The sequence below is a fragment of the Scleropages formosus genome, chromosome 5 (genome assembly GCF_900964775.1).
Source record: "Scleropages formosus chromosome 5, fSclFor1.1, whole genome shotgun sequence".
Lineage (NCBI taxonomy): Eukaryota > Metazoa > Chordata > Actinopteri > Osteoglossiformes > Osteoglossidae > Scleropages > Scleropages formosus.
This window is the reverse complement of record NC_041810.1, coordinates 26,241,196-26,255,340: the sequence shown is the minus strand read 5'-3', so window position 1 is coordinate 26,255,340 and position 14,145 is coordinate 26,241,196. Positions and strand designations below refer to the sequence as shown.

The 14,145-nt window shown below is 52.3% G+C and overlaps 1 protein-coding gene across 2 annotated transcripts in view; it reads left to right on the top strand.

Annotated features, from left to right (window-relative positions):
* osbpl5 (oxysterol binding protein-like 5) overlaps positions 1 to 12,405 on the top strand; it is a 35,287-nt gene extending 22,882 nt beyond the window's left edge. For both annotated transcript variants that reach the window (XM_018765708.2, XM_018765709.2), the window contains exons 2-22: positions 1,364 to 1,514; positions 2,339 to 2,412; positions 3,645 to 3,722; positions 3,961 to 4,062; positions 4,211 to 4,414; positions 4,877 to 4,961; positions 5,071 to 5,233; positions 7,295 to 7,508; positions 8,075 to 8,259; positions 8,360 to 8,441; positions 8,638 to 8,736; positions 9,134 to 9,230; positions 9,307 to 9,405; positions 9,579 to 9,676; positions 9,805 to 9,894; positions 10,025 to 10,161; positions 10,586 to 10,765; positions 10,930 to 11,059; positions 11,510 to 11,624; positions 12,030 to 12,132; positions 12,214 to 12,405. In XM_018765708.2, the coding sequence (XP_018621224.1) occupies positions 1,385 to 1,514; positions 2,339 to 2,412; positions 3,645 to 3,722; positions 3,961 to 4,062; positions 4,211 to 4,414; positions 4,877 to 4,961; positions 5,071 to 5,233; positions 7,295 to 7,508; positions 8,075 to 8,259; positions 8,360 to 8,441; positions 8,638 to 8,736; positions 9,134 to 9,230; positions 9,307 to 9,405; positions 9,579 to 9,676; positions 9,805 to 9,894; positions 10,025 to 10,161; positions 10,586 to 10,765; positions 10,930 to 11,059; positions 11,510 to 11,624; positions 12,030 to 12,132; positions 12,214 to 12,349 (2,601 nt within the window). In that variant the 5' untranslated portion in view covers positions 1,364 to 1,384 and the 3' untranslated portion in view covers positions 12,350 to 12,405. The remainder of the gene's footprint in view (positions 1 to 1,363; positions 1,515 to 2,338; positions 2,413 to 3,644; positions 3,723 to 3,960; positions 4,063 to 4,210; positions 4,415 to 4,876; positions 4,962 to 5,070; positions 5,234 to 7,294; positions 7,509 to 8,074; positions 8,260 to 8,359; positions 8,442 to 8,637; positions 8,737 to 9,133; positions 9,231 to 9,306; positions 9,406 to 9,578; positions 9,677 to 9,804; positions 9,895 to 10,024; positions 10,162 to 10,585; positions 10,766 to 10,929; positions 11,060 to 11,509; positions 11,625 to 12,029; positions 12,133 to 12,213) is intronic.
* Positions 12,406 to 14,145: the final 1,740 nt, after the last annotated feature.

Below are 14,145 nucleotides of genomic sequence, written 5' to 3'. Positions count from 1 at the left end.
TGCATGTTCTCCCTGTGTCTGCATGGATTTGTTCTGGTTTCCTCCCACAGTCCAAAGACATGCTGTTCACGTTCACCCATAGTGTGTGAGTGACAGAGAGAGAGAGTGTGTTCCACTGGTGTATGGATGAGTGATCCAGTGTAAGTAGTGTATCTAGCAGTGTAAGTTACCGCGGTGAATAAGGTGTGTGGGCTGATAGTAACATTACATAGAGTTCATTGGAAGTTGTTTTGGAGAAAAGCATCTGCTAAATAAATAAATGTAATAAATGGAAGCCCTGGATGTCAGCGGGGGTATCTGTGCTCTTGATGGGAGGGCCGCGGTTCTAGTTTTGTTGGTTCCAGGTCCTGGCAGCATAGGGTCTCACTGGTTTAGACACGCATTGCCAGTCTTGATAACAGAACCTGGATTCAAATGATATTTACTGGACGGCAGTTAGACGTTAGGCGTTTTCCTGTTTCCAGGAAGAAACTCAGATTAATACAATATAGCAGAATATACACAGGATTGTATACACACATTGATCATGAATGTTTTTGTTCATGTGGGTATACCTGTGTGTGTTTGTGTATATACATATACATGCATAAAATATATATATATACACATATATATAAATAGTGTATAGATATACATGAGTATATGTGTATGTAAGTGTATATATAATGGATACTTTATATATAGGTATACAATCAACCAACGTCTACAACTGCTTGTCCCGAGTGGGGTCACGGCGAGCCAGGGTCTACCCGGCAACGCAGGGTGCGGGGCCGGGGGGGGGGGACACCCTGGATGGGACGCCGGGACGCCAGTCTGCCACAGGGTACCCCAAGCAGGGCTTGAACCCCAGACCCGCCACACAGCAGGCACGGGCCAAGCCTACTGCACCGCCGCACTCCCCCCCGTAAAGTATCCATAATATTCAGATGAATACGTGTGTGTTTATACATATTGTGGCACGCAGCACCATGGGTTCAGATGGAGCGAAGAAGGACACACAGGCAGCGTTCATCTTAAATGTTTATTTGAACACCAGCATACAGGGAAATGATGCTCTGGGTCCAAGGACCCTCTTTCTTCAAGGATCTGCGCCCCAGGCTCTCCTTCCCCCTGGCAAACAGACACCCCATCATTTCCCCCAGAAGTGCCCCCAGTGGTTGGAGACTTTATTTACAATTTACCCACAATGCAACTATTTACGTTTAACAGGCTTCCCATCCAAACAAACAATAACACGGGTAGTTACAATATATATAGATCATTAGTGCCCTTAGTTATGAAACTAAGGGATGAAACGGGAAAACGGGAAAATACCGATGACCCCCCCCCCCCCCCCCCCCCCGCGTTTCTTCCCGCTCCCCAGAAGACGAACGCGGCCGACAGGATGAAGGAGGAAAACCTGTTCCGCCGGAGGTTTTCCCTGTGCCCGACGACGAGCACCCCGCACAAGCTCGACCCCCTCGCTCGCAACCTGTCATACGCAGGCGACCAGGACATGTATCCCCTCAGCCCAGGTAACCTCCCCCCTTTGACCACGAGTGGTTGGCAGTTGAAAACAAATCACATCGATGTTCTATAAAGTCTTTCGGCCAAGTCATCGTGGAGAAGCCGAGTTGAGACCACTTTCTACATCATATTATTAGGTTATATTTTATTCATAGTATCTGAGCCAATCAGCTTTAAGTACAGTGTGATTACTGTGATACCCATTTTCTTGCAGGCTATTAATAGTTAACGGGACGAGGAGCACCGCTTGATCTCCGTTTATTATTAAAATAGCACCAATGCAGCCTTTCTCAGCGTTTCTCTAGCTCCCCTGGCTTCTCGCTTATTACCTGAAGTTAGGAGACCAGCAGGTGGTCTTGTGCTTAGAGCTGTCGCCTTGGATTCGAAGGACCCGGGTTTGAGTTCCACCTCCTGCTCTAGTTCCCTTGATCGAGGTACTGTCCTTGAATCGGTACAGTAAAATCGCCCTGCTCTATATGTGGATGAGTCACTTGAGAAGAAAGTGTCAAATAAGCGAACCAACATGTGTGATGAAGTTAGTCGTGGGGCGGGTGTTGAGGTCACCACCGGATGCACCGTGATGCTTTCGTAAGGCATTTCGGTGCCTTTTGGGACCGGAGCTCGTTGTCCTTCCGTTCCTGGAGGACAAACCTGCTTTGCTCATCAGCGATATTGCGAGGGAACGATCGAGACGCTTTACCCACGACTCATTTGCCTGTTGATTGTTGCAGATGATGTATAATTTACAGCATGCCTGCTGGCTCAAGTCGCAGATGATGATGAAATCGCCACTGTGTGTCGTGTCTTGTGTGTGTCTGGGTATGATTGGCAGGCGGAGACATGGAGAGGAACGGACTGCCCGTGCTGAGGGACGAAGTGAGCCCCGCTCAGTCTCCAACCAGCAAGGCAAGTACCTCGTGGCCGAACCTCTGCCCTCGAGATCGCTCTTGGTCCGGGTCACGGCATCGGTGACGAGGGAGACCTTTCCAAGGGGAAGCTTTTGGGCAGTTGATCCTGGAGATAGTCCCGATATTGGAACACGCTCCTCCTACGGACTTGTCCTCCTCTGGACAAAGATGTCCCTACCCTCATAGATATCTGCTGTTTTTAGCTTTTGCACGTTGTGATTTATTCCAGATGAGCTCTCTGAAGACTAGACTATAACTTTGAATAACTAGACTAGAATTAATGATCTTTTCCAACACCAGTTCTGTGTCGCCTTAATGGACTGGTTCCTACAGACCGTCCCTGTAATACACTAGAATGCCCTGGAGGGGGAGCAGCCACTGGTACGCAAACTCCCCGATCCCAGAGCTTTATTTTTTCTTCCACTCTTTACAATGGGAGTGTTTTGTTTTCCTCTCCTCAGCTGTCAGGACCGTTTGCAAACCTTTCGTTTTCACAGGCAAGAGAATCTGGGACCTTGTATCTTGGGGGGGGGGGGTCACATCCATGGCTTTGCTGCATTTTGATTGGTCGTTACGTTATGGCACGTCTGCATTCGCGAAGCCCGTAATTAAGGCACATGCCGCGAAAGAGCTCGCATTACGACCGGCCATGTGGTGTTTGGACTTCATTTGCAGAAGTACGAAAGCGCTCGTACCTAATGGAAAAGGGATGGGTGGCAGCTCCGCCCTCGATGCCACTGCCGGCGTCAGTGCTCGGAGACTCTGGGCTCTGCAGACACTGATGATCGCTGACAGCTTGGGAGACGCACCATCCGTCGTGTGCACGGCTCACACTTCGCATCGTTCCACTTTGTCCTCTATTTCAACTCGTGCCTTATAGGAAGGGGTGGAGGTTTAGATAGAGGTCATCTGCAAGGGTCCTTCTCAAGGTCCTTCTTTTTTCTGGGGGAAACGACGCTGCCAGCGCTTCTGGTTTATGTTCTTAAGTGTTTGTCTCACCGCTTCGTTCGTATTTTTCATAAGAACGCTTTGTAAGTAGCTGGAGACCAGGTCAGGCGGTGTGTTCGCCTTCTTCGAGAAAACCGTGATATAATTATGAGCTTTTAGCTCCAGCTCGGAAGTAATACGACACGATCTCCGCTCGGAAGGCGGGAGGCGGCGCGGTGGCGCAACCGAGTCGAGGCTCCCGGTGACCGAGGTGCTCTCTCGTCTTCCTCCCTCTGCGTCCAGGAGTCACGGGTCGCGAATGGCCAAGAGAAGGAATGCGGCTCGCCCACGGAGAAGCTCGCCCGGAAGGAGTCCCTCAAAGTAGGTGGCGCTTCCCTCCAGTTCTTGCGAAATGTCAACTGCGCAGCTCGTCTCGCATCCACGCTTGTGCCACGTTGTCTCGCCGACTCTGCATTACTGCAACTGCACCGCCACCTAGTGGCGGGCAGATCTAGGAGCTCATTTACATATTCGAGTATTCAAAGCGGGGGCACAGGTTGCAGTTCCTTCCACGTATTTTGTAAGATTATCCTTTCTGTTTTTCTTTGTCCGCCCGTAGGTCCAGAAGAAGAATTATCGCCAGGAGAAGAAAAGGGCGGCCCAAGAGCTGTTCAGCGCTCTGAAGGACCCCAGCGTGGTCATTATGTCCAGTTGGCTGAAGGTGTGGAGAAAAAAAAATGATTTAATTTATTCCCTTACGCGGAGTCACGTCACCGCCAGCAGGTGTTTGACAGCTGATGTGAGACATTAATGGACACGGGTGAGGGCTCGTCCCAGAGGAGTCTCGCTCACGGTGAGATGCCTTGCAGATCCGCGGAACGCTGAAGAGCTGGACCAAGCTGTGGTGTGTGCTGAAGCCCGGTGTGCTCCTCATCTACAAGACGCCCAAGGTGGACCACTGGGTCGGGACCGTCCTGCTGAGCGCCTGCAAGCTCATTGAGAGGCCATCCAAGAAGGACGGCTTCTGCTTCAAGCTCTACCACCCGCTGGACAAGTCCATCTGGGCCATGAAGGTTGGACGCAGCATTTGTCGCTCAGGAGCGTCTCGGTGGTTCTCCTCCTTTCTGAGAAGTTGCCCCAATCCATGTCCTTTAACGCAGTAAAGCCACCTGTTTCCCGGATGTTGGGATAACCGAAAGTGCGGTCCGTCGCAACATTTTTTTAATAATTTCTCTGTAATACAGAATTTAAACATTAAAAAATGGCAAAGTGCAGCAGAAATTGTTCTCTTTAATCACTTTATTTGAAGCTTTTATTAATGACAACAAATGGGGGGCAGGTGTTCAGGTACTATTAAACATTCTGTGTAAATGAACGCACTTGAATATTCAAAAATATAGAATTTTTTTCATGATTTTTTTTTCTGTTTCCAAAAAAAAACTTTATTTGGAATTTTCTGGAAATTAAAAATGAAAACGAACTCTGTGATGCTTTACGGACTGAGGGTGAACTGTACCGCACTGCTGTACCTCCAGGGTCCCAAGGGGGAGAACGTGGGCTCCATCACTCAGCCGCTGCCCAGCAGCTACCTGATCTTCAGAGCCACGTCTGAGTCCGACGGTCAGTGGGGTCATAGCGTGTTGGGGCTTCTTACATTTTGTGCGCGTGTGTCTCTCCACATATTGCGCACCATTCCAACTGGACCCTCTGGCCCTGTATGCCCCCCCAGGCCGCTGCTGGATGGACGCTCTGGAACTGGCCCTCAGCTGCTCCAGCCTGTACAGGATCACGGCCAAAACGGGTCGCGACGGCGACCTCAGCGCCTCCTCCGACTCCTCCCACTTCTTGCAGCTCCTGCAGTCCTCCCCGCTGAGCGAGCATGAGCTCTTCGAGTGAGTGTGCTCCCGCCCCCCGCCGCCAACATGGTGACACTTGGGGGGGCAGGGGGGTGAAGCACATTCAGATACCTGGGAGGGTCCTGGGATCACACAGCATCCTCCACCTGCATACGTGTGATAAAGGACACCTGGGGCTACACATCAGTGTACTTACCATGAACTGATACAGTAAAAATTACCCTGCTGTATAACTCGGTAAATGAGTGTGAGTCACTTTGGAGAAAAGTTGTCAGATAAATGAGAGACGGAAGAATGCGATGCAAATGAAGCTGTAGAGCAGCGGATGAGGCCAGGAGTGTGGCTTCAGTTTGGAGCTCTTGGCCCCGCCCACAGCCCCGCCCATGACCCCGCCCTTAAAGAACTGTGCAGTAATTTGGTGTGCAAACCTCACACTGAAAAGTGTAAAGTATTGAGGGAACAGTTACTGAAGAGTAACTGAGTAAATCGTAATAAAAAGGATGATATTAATGACATATATAGGTAATTTTAAGCCTTCAGAAATGTTCCGGTGTAGCGAACAGAGACCATTACAAATGAGTACTTTACCGCGGTATCACTGCAGTCAGGTGTGCTTTCAGTATTTCCGCTTTAGCCTTCAGTGTCGAATTTCCAGCTGCCTTACCGCAGTAAAAAAGGGCAGAGCTCGGTCATCGCAGTAATTCCTGGACATGTTGTCATCTTGTAGTGAGTTACAATAGGTCATCGCTGTAAGTGACGGGAGGGGCGACCCTTAGGGGCCCAGTGGGCCCTCGAAGCACTGAGGTCACCCATACGAGATCTGTGTGTGTGTGCGTGCGTGTAAGTGCTGGCTCATTCGGCGCCATACAGCTTCTCCCCGCCCGCCCGGCAAGCCAGTGTGTAGAGCCCCGGGGGGGGGCGGGTCACATGACCTGTGGTAGAGCAGAAAGCGGTGCAGGGAATGTGAACCTCGCACAATGCGGACAGCCATGAGCGGCGCAGGGAGAGGGAGCGAGAGGCGGAGCTGCAGGTGACGTGCTCGTCCCCTGTCCGCACTTTGGTGACCGCCCCTGACCGCCCCGACCACTCGTGACGGCGACGCCATGATCCCGCCTCTATAAATAGGTTGTTTGTTTTAGGAAGGTGCCGGGGGCGTCGCCTGGCTCTGCGAGGTAAGTGAGTAGAAGTGCGCCGTCGCCACCTGGAGGAGGGGGGCTGCACCCGGGGACAGCCATAGCTAAAAGAAAGTGTGTGTGTGTGTGTGTGTGTGTGTGTGTGTGTGTGTGTGTGTGTGTGTGGGGGGGATATGGAAAGGGCCATTTAAAAGTCGTTTGGATGCCAACTGGAGGACGTACCGCAGTTCGGTCGCGGCGACAGGGGCGGTCAAGGGTAGGGTGGTAGCGGTTGCCGGGGCGACGGAGCTTGTTTGATTTTCCATACGTGCAGCCTGTTAATGCCGTCTCTGCGCCCTTTCGCCGCCGTGCCTCCAAGGGCAACGGCGCTCACTGCCATCCTGGGACTCGTGTTACGAAACGCTTTCGGAGTTTCAAAATACAACAACGAGATGTTTTGCAGATGAGTAGTAATATTTAGTGGTCAGAGTCAAAGACTAATATTCACTGGCTGCTTCTGTCTTTGAATGCATCATAATTTCAAATGCCTTTCATGCAAAAGCAAATGGGGTGTTATACAGTAATGGGCCAGCAGGGGGCGTAGTGATTAGAGCCGCCGCCTTGCGGTTGAAGCTCCTGGGTGTAAATCCCTGCTTCGCTGTAGTGCTCTTAATCAAGGTACTTACTGAACTGAAACGGTAATAATTACCCTGGTGTATGAAGGGGTAAATCAATAAATAGCTTAGTGTACACAGCTAATATAAATGTAATGTTTTGACAAGTGAAAACGACTGTGACATTTATTTACCTTACTTACCAGCTGACGCTTTTCTCCAAAGTGACTCATTTAGCCACAAACGCACTGATGGTAACGCGGTCGCCGACGTCGTCGCTTCGGTTATTTCGAGCCGCGGTTTACTTTCCGACCTTACCTCCGTTCTGGAATGTTCTTGTGTTCTCGTCCATTTATTGTGCTTTCGAAAAGGTTGAACGAGTCCCACAGCCACATGGAGAACGACGCCTATTCGGACAAATCGGAACGGGAAACTCACGAGGAATCGGACGCGGGCGCCAACGAGAATGGGGGGCGGCTGACGGAAGAGAGCGACATGGACCAGTCGGACGACCTGTCCCTTTCCCTGTCCCCGGGCCTGCAGGCCACCGCCTACGTTGAGCAGGGGCAGGAGGAGATGGGAGAGGTGGGCAGGAGGAGGCGGAGCTTCCCTGCGTGACACTTTTGTGTGCATTTACGCATTCGGTAGAGTTTTCACCCAAGTGACGTTCAGCTGAGAGTAAACAGGAGCATATCGATGAAGAGCTTTAGACACAGACACACGATTATGGACACACAGCTAACCCGTGTTTGTGGTTCACATCCCTCCAAGAGCTCCGAAAGAAGTGACATTCAAATAGTAAATACACGGATGATCATAGCAGATGGTGTTGGAGAGAAGCAGCTCGGATGGATTCGGTTGGGATTCAGCAGCTCTGAGGGACACAGCGAGTTCATTCCACCGATTGGGGACAAAAACTGAGAACCTGTGGGCTTTTATTTTGGACCAAGTGTCCAGAGGTAGAGGAGCGCAGCTGGGGACCCATCAGGCTGTAAAATTAACAATCTGAGGACAGTCTGCATTCCTTTAGGGTCTGTAGTTTGACCGCAGAGGCCACGTCAAGAGCGACGCAAATGAACCCGTTTCTGCTGCGCTGCCTTACGAGTCCACGATGAAGACCCGAGTCACACGTCGGCTCTCGTCCCTCACAGGCGGGCGAATCCTCCCAGGTGGAGACAGTCTCGGAGGAGAACAAGGGCCTCATCTGGACCCTGCTGAAGCAGCTGCGTCCGGGTATGGATCTGTCCAAGGTGGTGCTGCCCACGTTCATCCTGGAGCCGCGGTCCTTCCTGGATAAGCTGTCCGATTACTACTACCACGCGGACCTTCTCTCGCAGTAAGCGCATAGCCAGACCCCGTGGTGCCGGTTCCATGTTGGGTCCAGTCGGTGCTTCGTTTCATTAACATCGGACGCTGACCAGCTTGTGTGCCGCCAGGGCGGTGAGCGAGGAGAGCGCCTACTGCCGGATGAAGCAGGTCTTGCGATGGTACCTCTCGGGTTTCTACAAAAAGCCCAAGGTAGGATGGCTCCTTTCTTTCCCACATAAACTCCCGACACACCCTTCGATAATGTGACCCGTTGGCATCCGGCACCGGGGGCGACTCCCGTGCATGGGAAAGCAAAGCTGCCGGTCCAGTTTTACCTCTTTGTGTGTGTGTGTGTGTGTGTGTGTGTGTGTGTGTGTGTGCGCGTGTGTGCGTGCACGCACCGCAGGGCCTGAAGAAGCCGTACAATCCCATCCTGGGGGAGACGTTTCGTTGCTGCTGGCTCCACCCCCAGACGGACAGCTGCACCTTTTATATAGCGGAACAGGTGAGCCGTTTGCGTACAGGGTTCAGCCGCTTCTCTGAAGGGGATGGAATGGCGCTCAAGCAGCCTCAAGTGTGTGTCATCGGTGACTTTTCGCGGATTCGAGCTGGGGGCCATGGGTGGGGAGTGCATATTCCCAGTGAGGTGAAGCCCAGGAGATGACGTGACCGGTGTGAGCGATGAGTTTGGGGACGCGCGTGTCCACAGCAAAGGACAACATCTGTGGTTCGCGGTGAGATGGGCGACGCGGAGCCACAAGCGAAGGCTGAAAAGCCACGTTTCTGCCACTTGTCAGCGACTCTTATTGATCAGACTGAGGCACGCGGCTCCGACACGGAGCAGGTGACCGAATTCACCGCGACTGTGCTCACAACGCGGCTTCCGCCCCTCCCCCCTCCAGGTGTCCCACCACCCACCTATCTCGGCCTTCTACGTGTGCAACAAGAAGGATGGGTTCTGCATCAACGGCAGCATCCTGGCCAAATCCAAGTTCTACGGTGCGTACTGCCGCTGACGCACCTCTGACCGGTGACGACTAGCAGAACATGAGCTCACGTGCCGCCGTCTCTGCAGGAAACTCTCTATCTGCCATTTTGGACGGGAAGGCCAGGCTGCTCCTGCTGGCGCGTGGCGAGGAGTACGTCATCACGATGCCCTACGCCCACTGTAAAGGTGAGCCGTGACTCTTCTCCCCGTCGGTCCTTACGTTGCCGAACCCTTACTCCTCACACAATGGTGTCTCTGTGGACGCCGGCGATTGCGAAACCCTTCCGAACGTCCCGCGGTTCTTCTGCTCCTGAAGCGATGAACTCTGCACTATAACTCTTACTATTCTACACTGGCAGGGATTTTATACGGCACCATGACCCTGGAACTTGGAGGGAAAGTCACCATTGAGTGTGAGAAAACAAAGTTTGTAGCAGAACTGGAATTCAAACTGAAGGTATGGCTTGTTTTTGGTGGAGACGGGTACAAAGAGTTGGAAGACGGTTGGAAGAGTTGTGCCGGGCCTGGTGGAACCTCTCGTTCGGTGGGTCATTGTCACGAGATTCCTGGTGCTTTGTTCCACAGCCTTTCCTTGGCAGCTCCTGCAGCGTCAACCAGATTTCAGGAAAGATACGTCTGGGAGATGAAGTTCTTGCCACCGTGGAAGGACACTGGGTGAGCCGACTCTTACTGAAACTTCTCTGACCCGTTTATTTTATGCAAATTTTGAGAGAGGCGCATGCATTTTCTCTGGGTTCTTGACGCCTCAGTTGGTCAGGGGCTCATCTGCACTCTGGCTTTGCAGGATTCTGAGGTGTTCCTCCACAAGAAGAAGACCGGCCACCAGGAGACGCTGTGGAACCCCACCTCCGCAGTGCGACTGTGCAGACTGAAACGGCAGGTGGTCCAACTGGAGCAGCAAGGGGAGTTTGAGTCTGAGAGGTACGGCGGTCAAGTTTGAGTTCGAGAGGTGTAGCTATAGTGGAGGTCAAGTCCAGAGGTACGTGTATAGTTGAGCTTGAGAGGTTCTCCCCCAGCTGAGTGTGAGTTGGAGGTCCTGTTCCCTTTCAGACTGAGTTGAGGAAATCTTGTTCCTGTTGAGTTTGACTTGAAGAGATCCTCTTCATGTTGAGTTTGATAGATCCTGTTCCTCTTGAGTTTGAGTTTGAAACGTTCGGCTCTCGTTGAGTTATAAAGCGCCCAAGGGAATTTGACTCATAAAGGGAGATTGTGCTAGAGACCATTTGCTTTGTTATAAGGTGCCGCATGGAACAGTCACCATGGTCCCGCGTTGATGGTTGAACATCTGCATCTTGAGCATCCTTCTGTAAAATGTTTCTGGAAGCAATGAATGTATTGGTTTCAGGCTGTGGAGACACGTGACCAGCGCCATCTTGGCTCGTGATCAGGAAAGAGCCACGCAGGAGAAGTTTGTCCTGGAGGAGGCGCAGCGGCAGGAAGCCCGAGAGCGGGGCAGCAAACTTTGGACTCCTCGGCTCTTCGGCCTGGATCCCGTGTCCAATGAGTGGCGCTACAAATACACAGAGTACGTGTCCTTAGTGGCGGTAGAGTGAACTTCACGCAAAGCTGAAACCCACAGAGGAAGATTAACCCCACATGCGAGGCACATGTCATCACATGGCTCTCAGACTTGTGTGACCCAAAAGTGTTGGCTGGGTTGTGACCTCTCTTTGCTGTGTTCTCCCTCAGTGCCAAACCCTGGGACCCGAGCAGGTGCCTGGTCCAGTTTGAGAAGGATGGGATTATTCAGACAAAGGAGCGACCAGAGCGCCGGCACAGCGAGCTGTCCTACAGCCAGAAGTGGGCAGTTCAGCAGAAGGTGGGTGCGCTAAGTTCTCTGGGTCCTCCACTGGGACATGTCCAGGGATGGGAAGGTCTCTTGTCATGATGAGCATAGAGACCCGTGGCCTCTGTTAGTGCTGACCATGCGGTTGTAACTACAACCATCTGCAGTTCCACCACCTCCCTGTAGGAGGCGTAGAAATGACAGCCCATCTAATTCGTCCACGTTTACGTGACACTTCTCCCCAAAGCTACGTACACCAACTTACCCTGAATTGACACAGTAAAAACTAGTAAGTACTATGAAAGCACTATAGCAGGAGGTGGGCTTTGAGCCCATAACATCCAAACCCAAAGGCACATGTGGGACGTTTACTTGGAAGGACTCTTCAGGTGATTTGAGGACATGGGGGGGAGTACTCTAAGTGGTTTTGGTCTCTGTGTGTGTGTGTGTGTGTGTGTGTGTGTGCGTGTGTGTGTTCTGCAGGCCAAGGTTCAGGGCAAACACAGGAAGTCCAGTAGCCAGCCGTCCAGCTGCAGTCAGAACACGGAGAGCAGCAGCTCCACACCAGAACCCACGCAGGAGTCCTCGGACAATGAAGGTATGGAAGGCGTGTGTCTTAAACAGACCGGTACCCGAGTACGGTATCACAGAGTACGGTACTGAAAGAGTAAAGAGTACGACGGTATTGCAGATTACAGTAAAACCCAGTGTATATTAGAGAGGCAGGTTCCGAGGATACCTTTGAAGAGCAGTTCAAACATATTTTAAATTCTTCCTTGAATTTTTCGTTTTCCTACTTTGTCTTTATTTGTTGGTTTTATTTTTATTTATCTTATTTATTGCATTTAATTTTACTGCGATTTATTACGATTTGCGCTGCTGTATCTGTGAAAGATGCTCTGTATCGCGGGTCGAGGAATGAGGGGTCTCTCGGTCCAGGGACTCCTGTGCGATTTTATAGCCTGTGTGCGACAGCTCCCTGTTTTTCCCGGGCCGCCGTTAGGGTTCGCGACCCAGTGTGCGAGGTGCGCCAGGGATGCCAAGGATTTGGCCGAGATCGAGGCCTCCATCGCGTCCATCGAGAGGACGCAGCGGGACATACAGAGGTGGGTGACTTCCCGCTCCGGGCCGTTTGCGCGTCCCTGCCGCCGCGCGGCGCCGCCTCTCACGTCCTGTCCGTCCCACAGGCACCTGCGTGCTCTCGGTCAGCACCTGCAGCAGCAGCGAGGCTCGGAGGGGAACGCGGTACTCAGCGGGCGCCACCTCTTTGTCCTCTGCATCCTGCTGCTGCTCCAGCTCCTCATCAACTTTGTGTCCACGTGAGCGCAGGAGCGCGGCGCCAGGGTGGACGTCACGGCACCGAGCACTTTTGGGGGGGGGGGGGGAGGGGGACGAGACGAAGGACGCGCCGGGATCTGAACTTATAACACAGCAAATAAATGTTTAGCTTTTGCGCGTCGCAGGACCATTTTACAGTTATTAGTGGATGTGCAATTCTGTACTCCTTGCAATACGTGTCCTTTAGTCCGAGAGTAAGTGAATAAGTGAGGTGTGTGTGTGTGAGAGAGAAGCACTTTCCATCCCCTCCAGCACCTCCCACCCCGCACACCCCACAACTTTGGGCCTTAATGCTGACGCCAAAAACACTGTCACCAGTGAGAGCAGCGAGTGAGAGAGAGTGTGTGTTCGTATAAATGTGCGTCAAACGATGAGTTCTTGTCTTTTTAATAATGACCGCGAACCAAAACAGTATTTATGATCCTTAAAAAACAGAGTAAATGTTTACAGCGTTCGTTAAGCAACGTTTGTGTGTGTGTGTGTGTGTGTGTGTGTGTGTGTGTGTGTGTGTGTGTGTGTGTGTGTGTGTGTGTGTGTGAGCAGTACGTGTCACTCCTCGCTCTCGGGGAATCCACGTGTGATGGACCGGAGGCGAGTAAGGGGCGGCGCCTGGGGCGCACGTGTACGTGGGAAGTGCGAGATGGTGGAGCCAGCAGACCTCAGCGAGCAGCTCGTGGAAAGGAAAGCCAGAGGCGCTGCGGCCCTGTGCTCGGGCTCGGGTTCGACACGCCGCTCTTCCCCTGCGGTTCGGTGAGTTTCTGGGCCAGATGGGCAGGACGCACAGCTTGAAATTGGAACATCTTGTTTTTGACATGAGAACGTGGACAAAATGAAGCGCGTCTTGAGGACCTCAACGATAAACATCGCTTGGACACGAGGGGAAAGCGAAGTACCCTGACTGAACCCTGTGCTTCTCTGGGGTGGCGCCAGAGCGCCTCAGACTGCCGGCAGTTTGCTCAGCCGTCCCCGCGAAGGACGCGCGAAGGACACGGAGACCGACACAATGGATGCTTTTCATCGAAGTCTTTTATACTCACAACCGCGTCGCCGGACTCCTTCACACCTCGTTGCTATAAAGGAAAAAATGTTTTGTTTATTGTGCCCAGCTATTGTACAGGACAAAATAAAAATTTTACACACCGACTGGAAGTACGTTTTATTGTGAGCCCTCCGCGTTCTTTTCATTGGCTTGTTTCGCACGGTCACCGTCCAACGGTCTACTTGGCAGTAAGTCGCAGGCCGTGATTTGGGGTTGGAGCGCTGCGCTCTGCGGAAGCTCGGAACCTCAGCAATTTGTAACCGGGATGTGAACCGCCACAAACTTCTCAGTAGAATTACTTGTCCAGGTGCGACTGACAAACTTGTTATAGGAAGGTGTCTCCGCACGAGTACCTGTACACATTTGTGACATGTTTCTCTGCAGCACCTTATGAAAGTGAGATGCACTGATTTACACACGCAGACACACCGAGTCTGAAACCGCTCATTCCCAGCGGGGTCACAGCGAACGGGAACCTAACCCAGCAACATGGGATAAGGCTGGAGGGGGAGGAAGACGCACCCAGGACGGGACGCCAGTCCGTCGCAAGGCACCCCAAGCGGGACTCGAACCCCAGACCCACCGGAGAGCAGGACCCAGCCAAGCCCGCTGTGCCGCCACGCCCCCCTACCAGTTTACACAGCCACCTAATTTCTACTGTACAAATTCAAGGTAAGTGCCTTGATCAAGGGTACTGGAGTAGAGGATGGGGTTCGAACCCAGCTCCTTTCGGTGGAAGGTG